This window comes from Vespa mandarinia, chromosome 18, assembly GCF_050613455.1.
Source record: "Vespa mandarinia isolate Hongniang chromosome 18, ASM5061345v1, whole genome shotgun sequence".
Lineage (NCBI taxonomy): Eukaryota > Metazoa > Arthropoda > Insecta > Hymenoptera > Vespidae > Vespa > Vespa mandarinia.
Window position 1 is genome coordinate 4,104,526 of NC_140827.1, and position 18,459 is coordinate 4,122,984.

An 18,459-nucleotide genomic window follows, 5' to 3' on the forward strand; every position below is an offset into this window, starting at 1 on the left:
TTTGGAATTAGTTGGAACTATATTGGAAATTGGATCGAAAAATTATTGAAAAGATTCTTTCATTTTTATTATACTTTCAACATATATTATTTATTTATAATATAATATTTATTTACAACATTTACATACAAAATTGTACTTAAAATTATTTGAGATAAAGATCAAAGAATTATATCGTACGTACACAACTCATTAATATACATATTATAATAATCTTCGGACGGACATACATACACATATGTACATATCTGGAATCTATATATACACGCACACGCACATGCACACTCACATGCACATTAAATGTATCACAAAATTCATTCCACTAAATTTACAATGACATTTTAATAAAATTTGATTTAATTATTTAAAAAAAAAAAAAAAATTATTAAATATAAAAAAGGCAATATTAACTCGTTGATAGGTATAATATAAGAATATGTATGTACACACACATACACACACACACACACGCAGAAATGTGAATCACAACAATTAGATAGTATCTGAATTGCAGACATCTTACAATATCCGGTTTTTCCACTTCCTAGATTTTGATAACGTTGAGCCTGATAAGATGCTCAGATTATTTTTTTACAAATATCCAGTCATAGAAATTTCCCCGCAAGAATTTTTCTCTATATCTCTTGTTAAATGCAGGCACATAACACAAGCGTGTGTGCGAGTTAGGCACGTGTGTGGGAAGTGGTACCACCTACAAGTCAAGTTCGAGTTCTAGTTTTATCCGTTTCTTTCAACAGCATAAATAAAAGAGTATAAATCATATGTTTCCTTTTCTACTAATTGTTATAATTTCATTTAGAAAAAAAATATTATTAGAAAGATCAATTCATTCAAATAAATTTCTAATATTTTTCCCTTTCTTTTTATTATCATCATTATTATTTTTATTATTATTATTATTATTTCTTTTTATTTCCTTTAATTTTTCCTTGGAGATTAATCATTCTATTTTTTATATAAATAAAAGATTTTTAGATAAAAAAAAAAAAAAAAAAAAAAAAATTGAAATAGAATTTTAATAGCCCGTTAACATTTATATTTACATATAAAAAAATAAAGAAAAAAAAAAAAAGAAAAAAAGAAAAAGAACGTCCGTTCATTTTTTTCTATACATGTTAGAAAATCATTGTTTTATAATATCTCGATGTAAGATAATCGAGACTTACTTATCAATAAATCTTCAATAAATCTTCAGGTTGTGTCCGCGTATTCATTTAGGTTTTTCTCGAAGCTCGATGATCCTTTCTCGATTCATACGTACGTATGCATTTAGCTAAAATATAGGATTAGTTTCATTATCTATTATCATTTAAATCAAGAGCAAGATATTAAATCAAGATGAATAAAAAAGAAAAATTGTTAAAATATATTTAGGAATAATAAAATACTGATAATTCTGAGTATTACTTATTAGTCAACCCAATAGAACTACCAGTGATGGTTTTTAGTTGAAGATCGACGACCCGATCTTTCGATTTAGCTATCGATCCATGTTTAGAGCTTTCATAGGATATTTGTCGGCCTTTCAAGGATGATTTAGGATTATTTGTCAAGGAAGTTACGCATTGAGACGTCGTACTCTATAAACGAAACATATATTTATTATTAGCATAATTCTTTTGGTTTTTTTTCTCTCTCTTTTTTTTTTACAACGTTTCCTAATCTAATTCTGATATATCGTGTGTGTGTGTGTGTGTGTGTGTGTGTGTGTGTGTTTATTACATACTAATCTTCATGAAAAGACAATGTGAATATTATTAGACTTGTCTCTCTATCTGATCTATATATATATATTTTTTTTTTTCATGTAGAAATAATTTTTAGAAAAAGTTTTCTTTGGAAATTGTTATTTCTTTTTTTTTTTTTTACAGATTTTACAAGTATTCTTTTATTTTTAAATAAATCCATTACATCTTGTATTTATATTTCGTGCAGTGTAATTTTTTTTTGTTCTGTTTATTTATTTTTTTTCAAAGAAACTACTGACCTTCTTTCTATCCCTTATATTAAAAATACCATAAACTATAGGATTCATACAGGAGTTTGTGCATGCGAAAAGAAACAATCCCTTTTGAATTCTCTGATCGACTTTTCTCGCGGATGTTCTGTCGATCCAATACCTACAAATAGATTAGTACCTTTTTAAAAATATACAAACAAATATAGAAAAACAGTTCGTTTAATATTATAGATAGTAATCGACAAATTCTCGGAGCGCTTTGTTCAGTATAATAAGAAAAAATAAAAAGAAAATAACGAGGTGATACACAAGCTAATCGACTAATCGAAATAAAAACAAGTATACCATAGGCTCATTACGTAATACGGAGTCCAACAAACGAAAAAAACAGCAACGATAATGATAGTCATCTTTAAAGTGCGTATTCTAGCACGACTAAGGAATACCAAAGACGAACGACGTATCCTATCTGTAACATAATCCTTTGTTCTCTTTTTTTTTTTTTAATTTCAGAATATGCATTTATATATTTATTAATTAATTAATTGTCTTAACATACCTTCCACGCTTTCTTTCGAACGTCTACAAATTTCTAACAATATACTCGTATATGTATAAATAATTACTAGTAATGGCAACCAATACATCATAACCATTCCGAATAACGAATAGGTGAGTTCGTGTGTGTAAGTTGGGAATGCATTGAATGTAATACATTGGGAATACCATGTAATATTCGGATGTGCTTCCAAATGAAATACCATCATCTGCGACAGATGCGCGCGTTTAAGAATGGAAACAGATATTTAGGAAAAGTCTTACCAATATGACGATCTTTTTTTTTTAACACATGATTTATCTACGAATAATAAATTACCTGTGGTATAGAACAAAATATCGAAGCTAACCATGCTATCGTTAACATGATTTTCCCTCGTCTATCTACGTGCAATAATTGAAGAGGCTTGATCACTGCATAATATCTACAAATTCAATTTACGCAATCGCGTTTAGAAATAATTTTACATATGTAGATATATCGAAGATATATATATATATATGTATTAATTTTTATGTAATATGGCGATAATAATTAATATTCATAAATTAATCATTATTTTTTTGTAGATCTGTTTTGGTAACATTAATCAATTTATATATACATGTATGTATGTATATAATGTAGACAAAAAGATAGATAAAAAAAAGTTAAATAATTACCTGTCCATACTAATGCAGACTAAAATAAATGACGAAAGATAAAGTCCAAATACTCGAAAGAATGCCATAATCCTACACATGGCATCGCCAGCCTTCCATGACACGGTTATCGCCCAACCAATTTCCAAAGGCATCATCAGGAACGTTACCTAGCCAGAGATAGAGAGAGAGAGAGAGAGAGAGAGAGAGAGAGAGAGAGAGAGAGAGAGAGAGAGAGAGGGAGAGAGAGTGAAGGAAGTAAAGAGAAAGAGCAAAATAGGAAAGGAAATAGACAAAGAAGAAAAGAAAAGTTTTCCTTTTGGAGTTTGAAGAATATAAGAGAGAGAAAGAGAAAGAGAGAGAGAGAGAGAGAGAGAGAGAGAGAGAGAAAGAGAAAGAGAGAGAAGGTGAGGTCCGCTTACGAAAAGATCGGCAATAGCTAAATGCATCAGCATCGTGTATATCCTTGATTTGGATGAACGACGACTTCGTAGGATCAGAAAAAGGACAGTAATATTCCCGATTGCTGAAATTCCCATTAGAACGCTATAAGTGACGATACTGATTATATGACCCTCGTTGAATCTCATATCGATCGGCAATTCAAAATCTTTCGTAGAATTCATTCTTGTCTTCCTTCCTTCCTTCCTTCCTTCCTTCCTTCCTTCCTTCCTAGGCTTTTCTCATTCGTTTCCTTTATTTTTCAAATATACGTAACTAATTCCAAATATTTATTCAGCATCGCAATGAAAAGTAAGATTAATTCTTATATCTATTAGAAATTTAATCGTCTATATGTTTGTTCGCGATTATAAATATTTATTTTTGTAATGAAAGTTTCATATTTTATTATTATCATTATTATTATTATTATTATTATTAAAATCAAATAGGAATGGAATATTAGAGAGAGAGAGAGAGAGAGAGAGAAGGAGAGAGAGAGAGAGAGAGAGTAATGCGAGACCATGTAAATGAATAATCTATGTGTGTATGTTATTCGACGAGAATTAAACGGATATAGTATCAAATCGAAAAGTGTTAGTTCAAAGTACCAGATTCTCGATATCACTCGATATCTTGGTTGACTTTTCGCATGCATGTGTCGATCATGCTAAAACATGCGTGCTAATTCCGTGTCTATATCTATAAGTATGTGCGCGCTCACACACACACACACACATATAGATATGTATACTTATGTATTTCTTCAGTGATGATCTATAAATAAGCAAGCATAAATGGGATAGTAATAATAATAATAATAATAATAATAATAATAATAATAATAATAATAATAATAATAAAAATAGTAATAATAATAAAAATAATAATAGTAATGATAATTTTCTTCATAGACTCTCTCTCTCTCTCTCTCTCTCTCTCTCGCTCGCTCTCTTTCGATAAGGTCCCTGTTATGCTAGCAACGTTAATCGAATGTTATTATTGTCTCGAAATGTTATTATTGTCTCGATTGGTCACATAAGAGACAATCGCTTCTTAATCGATCTATCCTTTTCGAGCAAAAAAATTACCTGCCTAGCAATCATCACAAAAAGAAAATATTTATATTTTCTTTTTACATATCTTTTTTTTTGTTTATTAAATTAAGATCTACAAACTGTGTGATTTTTATTAAGAAAATTAGAACAAAAATAAAACAAAAGAAAAGTAGGATGAAATAGACACAATATATGAATAACATGTATACATATAAACAATATATGGAATTAGAAATCTGATTTGATAATAAAAATGATAATTTCTTTTTTCATTTATTTTATATTTCAGTAAGAATAAATGACAAAATTTTGAGGGATGTTAAAACAGACTAAACGACTATGATTCATGGAAAAAGGTTATCTGACTTCTCCATCGGCCTTGTTAGAGCTCTCGTCTCGTTAAGGATAGACAGTCGAAGCTGACAATGAAAAAAGTCATGTGTGGACTTCGTGCATTATATCATTCTTTTGTGAAACTTCTTTCCATCAGATCGTTTTTATCGATCGACTAAGGAAGCAAAAAAAATCTCTCTGGAATTCGATTCTAATGTATTATTTATAACAATTTCATGTCATAAACATCGAATTAATTCAATTAACATTACTATAAAATCCATGTATATTATGATTAGGATTAATATTATTATTATTATTATTATTATTACTATAATGAAATGATAATTAGTGATAGAGTTTACTTACCGGCTTACCGTTTCGTTTACTATATCTTCTGGATATTTTAGCATAATCGATTTTATATGTAAGATAAATTAGATTTGTCTTGTTTGAATATAAATAAATAAATAAATAATTTAATTAAATGGTAACCAGTAAATGGTAACATTCATTTTAAGAAATTTTCTCATATAAAGTATAATCCTTTCGGCCTTGAGAAACATTTTCTAATCACTATTCAATTATCTCGTTCTTCTTGATATTCATTTCATTCAATCATTGCCAAATCGATTGATAATATGTACATATATATTTTAAAGAGAAAAGCACAAAATAGAAGAGACACGACTAACGGTAACGACGACGAGTTTAAAGACGGACTAAGAAAGGATTCAAGAGGCGGCTTTCCTAGATCGCTTGAGATCGCGACTTCATGGCGAATCGTACGGGCTAACGTCAAGGGTCAAGTGTCAAATCGCGACTGATAGCTCGCCATACTCTTCGAAGCCTCTCTCTCTCTCTCCCTCTCCCCTCCTCTCTCTCTCTCTATCGCTCTTTCTCCGCCTGTCTCGTTGCGCTTGCTCACTCATTCGAATTATGAAAGAATTTTTCGACAAAAGTCAAAACTTTTTCCAAACGACTGAAAGATATCTTAAATCAAATGTTTCTCCTTCACTTTTTATTTCTCATTTCTAAAGAGGAGGACGCGATAAATATGACAAATATGTAATAGATGATTATAGTTAGATTATATTTAAATATGTGTTATGTAAATATAATCCAACTAATTACTTTAAAAACGATTACCTAACTATATGTCCTGCAGATATGATTTCTCTATCAGTCTATTTATTTATCACGTTTTTGTTTGTAATATGAAATGAAATAGAGAATAATATAGAAAATATTTGTTTTCCAGTAATCAGACCAATCGTAAGTGAGGAATGTAGCACAGCTAATAAGGATATATCGATAAATCATCAGCTAACTAGGACAGGAATTATCTTGTATCAACACCATGACGATTAATAGGATCTGCAATACTTCCTCTTTCTTCGAATGCCGTATTTTTTGGATAAGTCAGAAGACAACAATGGCAGGACCATCAGAATAAATTTAACAAATACCAAAAGAAGATTATATTAACAATAATAATTCTATTTAAAAGTTTACAATATTATTATTGTACATTATGATAAATATGTAAAATATAAAAAAGAACAAAAATTTAATTTTATCAAAATATAAAATAAAGTATCAAATGGAGAAAAAATTTGACTTCCTTTATATATACCTGGCATATCATCTGCTAATAATCCTTTAAAAACTGTGCCAAAAGCTGATATGTTATAATCTTTTATTCGAAATTTCTAATTTTCGATAAAAAGGACATCAACATCAAAAAAGGCGGCACAATTGCATGTGCTACCCCCAGGTAAGTTATATTCTCATGTTCAAAAATAAAAATTAGGAGACGAGACAAAAATTTTCCGCCAAAATTGGATTAGTAACAGGATCACATGACGCGCCAAGAGGTGGTACGCGAGAACGTGCCACCTCCTGGTAAGCCATATTCTCCTGTTCAAAAATTCATATTGCAGTGATCGCAAAAATTTTTCCCGTAAAACTGGATTTGTAACAGGATCATATGACTTGCAAGGAGGTAGCACGTTCTCGCGTGATACCTCCTGGTAAGCTATATTCTCCTGTTCAAAATTCAAATTACAGGGACCGTAGAAAATTTTCCCGCAAAATTGGATTTGTAACAGGATCACATGACGCGCAAAGAGGTGGCACGCGAGAACGTGCCACCTCCTGGTAAGCCATATTCTCCTGTTCAAAAATTCATATTGCAGGGATCGCAAGAATTTTTCCCGTAAAACTGTGTTTGTATCTGAGTCATATGGTGTGCGAAGATGTAGTATGATGAAGGTAGGAATTAATAGAAAACTGCATGAATTTCTATTCACGTTAAACATTTATTTTTAAATGTTCATTAATAATACATAGAAAATACATTGTATTCGATAATTATACATATATTCGCATTATTATATAAACTGTGATATAATATATAATACAATATAATACAGTATATATAATATAATGTGATGTAATTTAATGTAAGCGGTAATTTATATCTCAAATGCTTACGCTAACATAATCATTTTGATGCATGTGTACACGTATGTGGAAATAAAATAATATTACGATTAATCCTTATTACATACTTATATATAATTTGGTAGCTAATGTTCTATCGTTTCTACAGATTTAATCTTTCCAAACAAGGAATTGTACAACTCGTTTTTAGCAATGTCAGACCATGTATCATAGACTGTTATAGGTGCCATGTAATTGACTAATTTATTATGAACATTGTATCGTACTCTTCTGCCTTTAGTCGCTCTAGTGTCTATCTTTCTTTTCATCTTACTTCTCATATTTTGTAATTTTATCCACTGTTTACTAAGTTGTATGGGATCGGTAATGTCAGAAGATTTGTATTCTATCAAGTCTCTAAGAAGCTGATGATAAAAATCGTCGTCATCATAAATTTCTGGATCATATTCTTGAACGCGTCCATCATCATCACTCGATAAAGGAATAGATTTGCCGACTATAACGTATTCCGAACGTTTCAACTGTGTCCTTTTGTGCAATTTAACTTTGTCACTTAAAGCAAATTCGATTTGCTTGAGAGTTGTTTGATTAACGCCTTTATTTAACTTTCCAGTCGTCACTCTAGTTTTATCATTCCATTTACTTATTATAGAGTTTCTATAGTTAACGTAAGATTTATGTCTTTTAGCCAATATCTTCTCATAATCTGCAAATTTGAACTTCTTCTTAGGAACACATTCATTATTTTTTATATTTGTTTCCTCAGAATCCTCGCCATTTTTATTGGTCTCGTCTTCGTCTGCTTCTTTTTCTAGTTCATCTTCAGTGTCAGATGGAATTTCTTCGTCCATTGGATCTTCTGTACTTCCATCATTATCATCGTGTTCGTCTCTCCCTCTTTTCTTTCCATCTATATTTATGGACTTTGTTTCAGGAAACTGTTTCCATAAAGTACTTTGCAAATTTAACATATTGTCCAGGAGTAACGTTAGCTTTGATTTTGCTTCATTCGTTCTCTTCATAAAGTCCGTATCATTTCGAAAACTTTTTTGAGTATCATATTGAGGCATTTGATTACTATTAGCAAGACACTTTTGTAATTTTATTCTCACTTCCAATAGGCTTTCCCAAAGCCTTAATTGACTTTGAATGCATTGGCCTTTTTCCATTTCTTCCTTAACGTTTGTAGCTGACATTGTTTTGAAATTCGCATCTCTATCTCTTTCTCTGTAAAGAGGATTGTCCTTATCTATATCTTCCTCATCTTCAGATCCCTCGGTGAGTTCTTCATCTTTGTTTTCATCGCTTAAATCTTCATCGTCATTTTCGACATCCATATAGTCGTTCGTTTCATCTTCCTCCATAGAATCAAGTTCCTCATAATCGTTGTTACCCTCATGAGCTTCTTCGTATACATCTTTCCTTGATACTTTTTTACCTTCGTATCTATGAAAGGAAAAAATTAACAAATGTAACATTTTCAGGAAATATATAAGATAATAATAAATTGGAAATTATTAAGTGTTATAATAAAAATTTACCTTTTGTCCAATTCATCCAAGAATTGTACATTTTGCTTTCGAAACTTAGATTGTTTCGTAATATCTTCAGAATCATCACTTTCCTCATAACGTTCTACGACTTTAGCTTTTGTATCTTCACTCTCTTCGTCGGATACGATATTCGTAGGTGCTGCATTTAGAAGATTACCTATCTTCTCGGCTAAAATCGTTTTCTTTTTATTTTCTCTCAATGCCATTGTATCTTTTGATTTCGTTGTTGAAGTTATTAAAAATTTCGATGACACTTCATTGGCACGTGCACATATAGCAAACCAAACATAACCTATAAAGTAAAAAGGTCACAATTAATTGTAGTACGTACGTGGGTGAAAGAGTGAATGTATCGATAAATTATCGACAGTGCAATATATTCTTAGATAATAAATTATTTGAGATTGAACAACAGTCGATAATTTGTAATATCGAGAAAATATCGAAAATTTCGATCTATCATAATGGTTGTCTTTCAACTTTTAAAATAACTATAGGATTGAATTGTGGATTAATCGATAATTTTTTTTCTTTCGATAAGTTTTTGCTTTCAACTTATAATGAGTATAATATAATGAGTAAAAAATTGTTATAGGTTATAAATTTTTAAAATTGATTAATTTTAAAAGCATAATTAGTATCCGAAAAATATCTTTTAAAGTTAAATTAGATAAAGCAAGAATAGATTATACTCGTGTTGTATTTATTTTTCTCGATCGTGGCCCCTTTAAGATAAGAGAAGGTAAAATAACATAGAACATGAAGAAAGTGAAAGCTTGGCCGATCGACCTCGAAAATGTATAATACGAGTCAACAGGTAGAGTGTGTAAGAAGATTGGCGATCGAAATTATAGTAGAATTGTACTTAATCGTTCCTTTTAAGAGTATTATTAAATAATAATAAAATAGTTCGCAATTGAAACGATCATTAAAAATCGGATAAATCATTTAAATGCATCGATAATAATCATCGATCTTTCTCATAATCGTAAAGAATCGTAATATTAAAGCGAAGAAACTCGTAGAAGATGGGAGAAGAGTTTAAAGGATCGACTTTTTCGATGGGATTAACATTTAGAAAATGTCAGATGGGAGAGTCGTGGGATAACAGTCGATTCTATTATATTCACCAAAGGATCATTCCGTTTCTTTATATATTATTTTAGTCAGATGCATTGGAAAAATATTTCTAATCATTTCTGATCAATTTGAAAATTCATTTGAATCAGTTAATATAGTATCTAATCGATTTTATCTAACATACCTTATATATATATATATATATATCTGATATATTCTGTATATACTTTAGCATATCCTAGTGACATATTCTCGATACGTCGACTAAATAAATAAAAGAAGAGAAGGGAATAATTTATCAGTTTTTCCGTTCGCATATCTTCGAGGACCTTGATTATTATATAGAAAACCTTGATTATAACAAGGAAAATAATACCATTCGACGAAGTTGTAGAATTTCTCCTACTACTAGGTGCCGGTTCGCTTAACATCGCTTAGTATCTTTTAAAATCGACGAGTCAGTCGTGAATGTGCTAGTGCTGTGTTAACATCTAATATTTCTCGTATCTCATAAATAACACATTCTTTTCTCAATCTACGTTAAAGATTTATATAGGAAAAAAAGGTATTTGATAATTTAGTTTGATTATTAAACAAACCATTTGCTTTTTTTTCTTATCATTCTGTTGGACGATAAACAGTAATTAGGGAAGATATAATTAATATGCTGATGTCTTTATCGATTGATATAAATTTTTTCTTCTGCATTTATAGTTTTGTGTTTCTATGTATTCATTTTTTCTTCTTTTCATTTATTCTCTCGTCTTAATTATTCAATACATATGTTTTCCTTTACTATTCTATCTTGTGGATCTATGTTTGTATATATATATATATATATATATGTATATGCAAGTAAATTTTTTTTTAAATTATACTCAAATTTACTATAGTAAATTATAATAACAATTACCATAAAATACTTATTACAAGATTACTAATATAATTACATTACTTATTACTATCTATATCATTTATAGTAATTATGCTTTTTAATGTTGTATTGTAATAATTATATTATTGAAATAATATAATATAATTACTAAATTATATATTAAACTATATAATATGTACGCATTTATATAGTTTAGTGTACTTTCACAGCGAAGAGATCGTAACGATGAAAGTATTACGAAAGATTCACTATTCGTAAGATACGCATTTTCCCGCGCTTAAATTCACAAGATTCTAACTTTCCATTTTTTCTTTACACAATTTTTTTATTATTTCACTATTCATCTTCTTATACGCCGTATACGCCGTGAGATTAGAGATTTTAGATGAATACGTAGATACGGAATGAATTTAAAAGAGAAGATTATATTTGCACGTTACTTCTGTATTTTCTTTCTCTTTATCTTCCTTTTCTTTTCTTTTCTTATCTTAATGAGTTTTATATGAAGCGATATTATGGGAGTGTTCTCGTGTTTGTCACTACATTAAAATTTATTATACGTTTTAAATAGAAAGAAAAAGAAAAGTGAGAGTGATGGGGAGAGAGAGAATATGTTTTGAAATACTTCGTCAAAATACGTGTACAAATATATATATATATATATATATATATATATATATATTTATATTTATATTTATATATATGTATGATACACTCGTGTGCCTTTAAAAATAATACATTTTATTAACTTGTAAAAGGATGAATATTGTCGAGAACGTTGTAACCTGATATATGGTACATAATTGCATACGAAATTACACTCACGTTTGACCGTAATAATGTAATAATAATTAATCGCGTTATTCGTAACAGAGAGAAAGAAAAAGAGAAAAGCGTCGTGGTTAAAATACGTACAAGAACGAAGAAAATAGGTTAACCAATGAAATATTACACTTTGACACGTTAATGAGTATTCGTTATTTTGATTAGTCAACAGTTTTCGCAATGCAGAACTCTCAACCAATCATCCTTCTGCTAATGTCTTTCTTCATTTGCAATCGATATCTCTTTCAACCAATCGATGCCATTGGTAATCTTCGAATAGCTTATCAATGGAAAGAGATTGATTATGATTGGCCGAACGACGACGTCAAGAACTTATTTCCTGATTATAATCGTGAGGATAATCTTCCTTTGGGTTTGGATATCGCTGATAACAGGATATTTGTTACGGTACCAAGATGGAGAAGAGGAGTTGCTGCTAGTTTAAATTATATCAATCTTAATGGTACGAATTATATTTCTATATCGTTTAGGATAGTATGACAATTTGAAATTTCGCGGTCTTGCATTTTGATCAGTGACGCTCAAATTATTGTAAAACAAAAATCATTATTAAATCATTAATAAACATATATAAAATCTTTTAAAAATTATTGAAATAAATTTAACAATATTGATGATAGAGTGAAAATATTTGTTAATATAGAATTAATGAAAAATATTATGCGAAATATAATTTGAGATCCACTAGAATAGATAAACAGACATGACTCATGTAAAATGGTGCTCAACTGTTATTTATTAAGGAGGGAAAGGGTTGATAAGTTTGAAGAATTTTGACGTACGTTTATCATTTCTACGAAAATAAAGATTATGCAGTGCATACAGTTATGTAATTTGTGATGCTTGTAGCGATGGAGTATATATAATATTAAAGTGCATTTCGTAAGAGTCGAAGATCGAAGATCATGCCTTATTTATCTCAGATGTAAGAAGTCACGAAATATTATTTTTTACAAACATTCGTATTTCCCCGTTTAGATTACCTCTAATGTTGTTATTTAATTTTTTATCCTAATTATATATATATATATATATATATATATATTACATTTATAAATAATTAATAAATAAAACAAATAGATGTACATCTATTCGTTCCATTTACTTCCTACAGATAGAGAATCATACTAAATAAATGAACTCATTTGTAGTTGATTGTTAAACGAATAAATAAATTAATTGTTCGATAAACGATTGAGATGATTAGACTCTATATGATCATTTACAAGGAGGACTTATATTTTAGATACTCGAGAATCACCACCGTTTATACCATACCCAACTTGGGAAGCTCACGAACATGGAAGTGGGAATGGAAGTGGGCCAGAATTGGTATCACCCTTTCGATTAAAGGTCGATCGTTGTTCAAGACTATGGGTTCTTGACACAGGATTAATTGATATTATGGGAAATCCAGAACAAAAGGTGCCACCGGCATTAGTCATTTATGATCTGAAAGATGACAGACCCCTACGAAAATACGTCATACCTTCTGATCAAAGGACGGCTGATTCTTTCTTTGCCAATATCGCCGTCGAGGATTATAATTGCGAGGATACTTATGCTTATCTTGGTGACCTAGGTGCTCCAGGATTAGTCGTTTATTCTTGGAAACTTGATAAGTCTTGGCTTGTTAAGCATCACTTCTTTCATCCCGATCCTAAGGTGACATAGTTTTCATCAGTTAGTACTCATCAGAGAGAGAGAGAGAGAGAGAGAGAGAGAGAGTCCTCTTTTATTATTATATTGTTGTAATATTATAATTTATTTCAAAGGGTGGCAATTTCAATGTTTCTGGCCTAGCTTTTGTATGGAACGATGGAATCTTTGGAATGGCTCTTGCACCCACTCAGGATGGATACAGTACTCTTTATTTTCATCCATTATCCAGTACAATGGAGTTTTCTGTTAGTACAAAACTTCTACGAGATCCCGAACGTATTAATTCTCCTGGTATAATAATAACAACACATATTTATACATTTTTTACATTAGCAGTAGTAAGGCAATCTATATCTTATATTGATTTTTTGATTTTTGTAGAAGGTTTTCATGAATTTCAGCCTCTTGGCTCACGTGGATCTAATGGTCAGAGCAGTGTCAGCTTTATTGATCCAAACACAGGCGTCATGTTTTATGCTTTAACGAACTTTAATGCTATTGCTTGTTGGAGACCTAGTAATAATTTTAGTCTACAAAAACAGAATTTCGTTTATGTCGACAACGTCACTATGATATTTCCCAACGATTTAAAAGTAATTAAGAATCTCTTAGATTTATTATATTTTTCATATATTTTTTTTATTATATTGGATTGGTAAACTATATTAATCTATATTCAAACTTTTTTTTCTTTTTAGGTTGATCATAAGGGCAACATTTGGATTTTGTCAGATCGTTTACCAATCTTCATGTATTCTCGCTTGGATCCTGATGATTACAATTACAGAATTTTGGTTGGATCAACAGAAGATCTCATTCGTGATACAGTTTGTTCAAAGGACTTTGGCGTCTCATCGAAATATCCAAATGATTTCATTCCTGAGATGAAAAAGGAAAGAGAACAACAACAGAGTGGTGCTGGAGTTAGTGGCATATCTGAAACGTTCGGATCATTGATCGTTACAATGTTTTTTTTCCTTTTTCTTTCATAAAATCTTAATCACAATGTTCTTACGTGTTATCAGTGAGACTATTCGTCGTTATCAGTATTAGTGTTTTTTATTTCTTTTTTTCTTCTGAATCATAATCCTTGTACAAAGTTCGTAAAGTTGAGTTAATTTTATTTGAAATAAATATACAATTGGTCTTCGTATAAAGTAATACTTAAACAACGCGTTTTGAACATAACGCTATTTTCAAATTTTTACTTTTCCATTTTTTCACTTTATATATCTTTTAATATACATATGTATTGTCACTAACACATGCACAAGTATTATCATTATTCTCATGATTTTTATATTAACTTGGACAATATGAATTACTTAAATTAGATAAAAATATATATTCTTATTTATTACGTTAATGTTGTTTATATAATTGAAAAAAAAAAAAAAACATTTTAAACAAATTTGAAGAAGAATTTATATCCAGCAGAGTTAAGATATAGAGCTTTTTTCTATTAAATCTAATGTAAATCCATGTCAAAATCTTGCGCAACGCGAATTACTTGTGCGTATATTCGAGTTAATGTACCTGCCTTATTTTGCCACATTTAAAATTTCTTCCACATTATTTGCAATATACAAACGCACACACACAACGCCTACGGAATGTAATAACAATGGTAATCTTTTCTACTTTTCTACTATTCTTTTTTACTATGCTGATATTCTGATAACATATTTAATATTCAATAATAAAAATCTCGTACAAATGTCTTTCTATGATATATAATTATTTTGGAAAGGTGTATCACGCATGTTGATAGGTAATAAAAAGGCCGATTGTGACATGTTATTTTTTAAGTACAATTTCGGACTACACATAACGTGGAGTTATCGGTATAATTTCTTATATAAGTATACGTAGTTCAAAAGTCTTACAATTTGCAATAAATTTTCTTATACGTCAGTCAAATCAGATAATACATTTTTTTTTTTTTTACAAGTGATTAAGGAACAAAAATATTTTATAATTTACACTTTACTAAATAATTAATTTGTACGAATTAACTCTTTATAATGATTTTGTAAATTTAACTTTACTATTATTTTTATAATAACAGTATTATTATTAAATTTTATGAGATGTATAGAGATGTATTTACCGCAGAACGCACAGTATTTATTTAATCTATCACTTTTAATAGCTGATTAAAGGTTATTAAGTTCAAAGAGCAGTTTGGATGTAATTCTTTTTTATAATGAAAATGATATATAAGTGATTAATCGACGTTATTTACATATTCAGAGTTACCATAACGTTCCTCCATTTTTATCACTAGTACATTACTGTTTAGCGCCTATTTATGTTGTTTTATATATTTTTTGAAGGCAGTTCGATTCTACTGGTCATTGCGTATTATTAATGAAAGTTTCAAATTAAAATTAAGTGGCCAAATATTGTATCATTTATAGATTAAAATTTTTATCGTAAAGTATGTAAACAAAAATAAAATACATTAAATAATTCGTCTCTCTTACAAAATCTATTAGAATTAATAATTTTAATTTTGTTTAACTACTTATCGTTATTAGTTTGATGATACGAACTTGGTCTTGCAATAGTCATTGGAACAATAAAGGAAATTAAAAGAAAAATGTCCAACAAGCAGAAGATTATGAGTTCTATACCTGGGTTAGTTTATCCATTAGCTAGAAATGAAATTATAAAGACACCATATGGATTTTTAAAAGGAAGAATTCAGCAAGATGGTGCCGAAGGACTTTGGAGAATCAAGAATGGTTTATACGATTTACGAACTTTTGCTAAATCTCATCCTGGTGGTGCTGAATGGATTACTCTTACCAAAGGCACTGATATCACTGAAGCTTTTGAGGTGAGCTCATCAATTTATACACGCTTTGTCTTAACTTTAACAAAATTATTTTTCTTTATTTTCAGGCACATCATCTAACAGAAAAAGCTGAAAGAATTTTACCTAAATTTTATGTCCGTGATGCAACTACGCCGAGATCAATACCATTGACTTTTGAACCTAATGGTTTCTATCGTACTTTCAAGAAACGTGCTTTAGAGGCTCTCAAGGACGTGGATTTTCATCGACCTTCGAAAATGTCTAATTGCATTGCTGATTCTTTCTTAGCTGTAACAATTTTCTTCTGTTTAGCTGCTGTCTATCCTCCTACCTCGTCATTTATTGCAATGATTATTGCTGGTAAAGAAATATATATATATATATATATATGAATATGAAATCTTTATAGATATATTTATACGTATCATTTTTAGGCATTTTCTTGGCATGGACTACAGTCATTGGTCATAATTATTTTCATATGAGAGATAACTTTCGTATGTATTACTTTGATCTTAGTTTAATGTCATCCAAAGATTGGCGAATTACACATGCTATGAGTCACCATCTCTATCCAAATACTATTTGGGATTACGAAATCTATATCGCTGAACCGTTTCTGAAATGGTTACCAAATGCAGATAAGAATATTTTCATGAGTTTTGTTGCCCAAATTTCTAGTCCTATTATTTATACATTGACATTCTGTCAACAAGGAATCAAAAGGTAATCAGAATCCTATATTATCAAATAACTCGTATAATATCATTTTTTTCATAGGTATTACTCAATGATATGGGAATACGGAACTATGGAAGTTAGAGACATAGTACCTTTCATTCTTCCAATTGCTATGTCGTTTGTTGCACCAAATATATTCGTTGCTTTTAAAACATGGCTAATAATCATTTTGATAAGTAGTTTTATATTTAGTTTTATCGGAATTAATGCTGCTCATCATCATCCAAATATATTTCACGATGGAGATATTTATAGGTTTGTTTGTTTTTTTTTTCATTATTATTATTATTATTATTATTATTATTATTATTATTATTATTATTATTATTATTATTATTATTATTATTATTATTATTATTATTATTATTATTATTATTATTATTATTATTATTATTATTATTATTATTATTATTATTATTATTATTATTATTATTATTATTATTATTATTATTATTGTTTTTTAATCATTCTGTGATTTGACTTATTCAAAAACCAAGTATTAATTTAAGAGAAAACTTGGATTGGGGCCTACTCGAATTGGATGCTGTTAGAGATCGCGAAATTATCGACGATGATCCAATCTTAGTGTTAACCAATTTTGGCTCTCATGGACTACATCATTTGTTACCGTCAGTCGATCATTCGTATCTACCTTTGGCTATGCCAGCTTTTCTACAAACTTGTAAAGAATTTGGTGTAAGTACCGAAAAATTGACACAATGGGAACTTACGAAAGGACAATTCCAACAATTGGCTCGTGTAGAGTCTAAAAAGAATCATAGATAATGTCTTAGTTGGTTAAATGATAATAGATATAAATTTAATTGTTTTCTAAAATAATCATTAAGTATTAGTCGATATTGTAGATTACAATAATTACTGTCGGCAACTTATCAACGATTTGAACAAGTTCCGTCGGTATTTTTATTATGGAAGATATTTCTATCGTTGTGTAATAAATTTTCTGTAACAAATAATTAGATCTTTAAATAAAAAAAATCCTTCACAATCGAGCAAGGCATATAAGAGAATATGCTATTCAAGAAGCAAATTAATTCGCACGACGATGTTTTCTTAACTTTATTTATTGCTTATTTACTTTAATAAATACATACTTCGGTCTCTCTTTATAAATTACAATTAAGTTTATAGGATAGGATAATCGTCCGGATGATCGGTGCAATGAGATATTTAACTTGATTTATCATAAGCATCGATCGATTGCGTTTAAATTTATCGATTGTATAAATTTATCGCATAGTTTCTTTCCATCATGTTCGCGTGTATATATATATATATATATTTTTTTTTTGTATATCGTTTCTTTATATATCTTTTCTCTTTATTATTTTCTTTCATAAACCTGTCATTTTTGATTTTCT

The 18,459-nt window shown here is 29.3% G+C and overlaps 4 protein-coding genes across 9 annotated transcripts; 2 read left to right on the forward strand and 2 right to left on the reverse strand.

The window, feature by feature from the left end:
- Nucleotides 1-163: 163 nt before the first annotated feature.
- LOC118445315 (adipokinetic hormone/corazonin-related peptide receptor variant I-like) lies at nucleotides 164-5,824 on the reverse strand. 6 transcript variants are annotated; one of them, XM_085662504.1, is made up of 10 exons: nucleotides 5,383-5,824; nucleotides 3,604-3,875; nucleotides 3,203-3,294; nucleotides 2,859-2,964; nucleotides 2,541-2,748; nucleotides 2,327-2,450; nucleotides 2,009-2,141; nucleotides 1,454-1,601; nucleotides 1,188-1,294; nucleotides 164-712 (listed from the first exon to the last, which is right to left on the reverse strand). In XM_085662504.1, the coding sequence occupies exons 2-9, from the start codon at nucleotides 3,805-3,807 to the stop codon at nucleotides 1,236-1,238; spliced, it is 1,074 nt and encodes a 357-aa protein (XP_085518630.1). In that variant the 5' UTR covers nucleotides 3,808-3,875; nucleotides 5,383-5,824; the 3' UTR covers nucleotides 164-712; nucleotides 1,188-1,235. The 6 variants fall into 6 exon arrangements, 5 of the variants coding, with proteins under 5 accessions (XP_085518630.1, XP_035730523.2, XP_085518627.1 ...); XR_014983246.1 differs by having other exon boundaries at nucleotides 167-712; nucleotides 1,429-1,601; nucleotides 3,203-3,351; XM_035874630.2 differs by having other exon boundaries at nucleotides 168-712; nucleotides 3,203-3,351; nucleotides 5,391-5,824.
- A 1,549-nt stretch (nucleotides 5,825-7,373) lies between these two features.
- On the reverse strand, nucleotides 7,374-9,379 carry Aatf (Apoptosis antagonizing transcription factor). Its single transcript, XM_035874628.2, has 2 exons — nucleotides 9,021-9,379; nucleotides 7,374-8,925 (listed from the first exon to the last, which is right to left on the reverse strand). The coding sequence occupies exons 1-2, from the start codon at nucleotides 9,236-9,238 to the stop codon at nucleotides 7,605-7,607; spliced, it is 1,539 nt and encodes a 512-aa protein (XP_035730521.2). The 5' UTR covers nucleotides 9,239-9,379; the 3' UTR covers nucleotides 7,374-7,604.
- Nucleotides 9,380-10,516: 1,137 nt separating this feature from the next.
- Nucleotides 10,517-14,809, forward strand: yellow-b (L-dopachrome tautomerase yellow-b). Its single transcript, XM_035874477.2, has 6 exons — nucleotides 10,517-10,677; nucleotides 11,998-12,295; nucleotides 13,100-13,518; nucleotides 13,629-13,806; nucleotides 13,897-14,108; nucleotides 14,214-14,809. The coding sequence occupies exons 2-6, from the start codon at nucleotides 12,013-12,015 to the stop codon at nucleotides 14,505-14,507; spliced, it is 1,386 nt and encodes a 461-aa protein (XP_035730370.2). The 5' UTR covers nucleotides 10,517-10,677; nucleotides 11,998-12,012; the 3' UTR covers nucleotides 14,508-14,809.
- Nucleotides 14,810-14,943: 134 nt separating this feature from the next.
- Cyt-b5-r (Cytochrome b5-related) lies at nucleotides 14,944-18,160 on the forward strand. The gene is made up of 6 exons (XM_085662569.1): nucleotides 14,944-15,955; nucleotides 16,056-16,357; nucleotides 16,423-16,696; nucleotides 16,771-17,062; nucleotides 17,117-17,332; nucleotides 17,587-18,160. Exons 2-6 carry the CDS (start codon nucleotides 16,118-16,120, stop codon nucleotides 17,861-17,863), a joined length of 1,299 nt encoding a protein of 432 aa, XP_085518695.1. The 5' UTR covers nucleotides 14,944-15,955; nucleotides 16,056-16,117; the 3' UTR covers nucleotides 17,864-18,160.
- The last annotated feature ends 299 nt before the right edge of the window (nucleotides 18,161-18,459 follow it).

Coding starts and splice junctions, on each gene's coding strand:
- Aatf (XM_035874628.2), bottom strand. CDS start 9,238: ATGGCATTGAGAGAAAATAAAAAGAAAACGATTTTAGCCGAGAAGATA. Junction 8,926..9,020: donor TTGGATGAATTGGACAAAAG/GTAAATTTTTAT, acceptor TTCCTTTCATAG/ATACGAAGGTAAAAAAGTAT.
- Cyt-b5-r (XM_085662569.1), top strand. CDS start 16,118: ATGTCCAACAAGCAGAAGATTATGAGTTCTATACCTGGGTTAGTTTAT. Junction 16,697..16,770: donor TATTGCAATGATTATTGCTG/GTAAAGAAATAT, acceptor TATCATTTTTAG/GCATTTTCTTGGCATGGACT. Junction 17,333..17,586: donor CACGATGGAGATATTTATAG/GTTTGTTTGTTT, acceptor TATTAATTTAAG/AGAAAACTTGGATTGGGGCC.
- LOC118445315 (XM_035874630.2), bottom strand. CDS start 3,807: ATGAATTCTACGAAAGATTTTGAATTGCCGATCGATATGAGATTCAAC. Junction 2,965..3,202: donor GTCTGCATTAGTATGGACAG/GTAATTATTTAA, acceptor TTGAATTTGTAG/ATATTATGCAGTGATCAAGC. Junction 2,451..2,540: donor TTCGAAAGAAAGCGTGGAAG/GTATGTTAAGAC, acceptor ATTATGTTACAG/ATAGGATACGTCGTTCGTCT.
- yellow-b (XM_035874477.2), top strand. CDS start 12,013: ATGCAGAACTCTCAACCAATCATCCTTCTGCTAATGTCTTTCTTCATT. Junction 12,296..13,099: donor AAATTATATCAATCTTAATG/GTACGAATTATA, acceptor CTTATATTTTAG/ATACTCGAGAATCACCACCG. Junction 14,109..14,213: donor TATTTCCCAACGATTTAAAA/GTAATTAAGAAT, acceptor TTTTCTTTTTAG/GTTGATCATAAGGGCAACAT.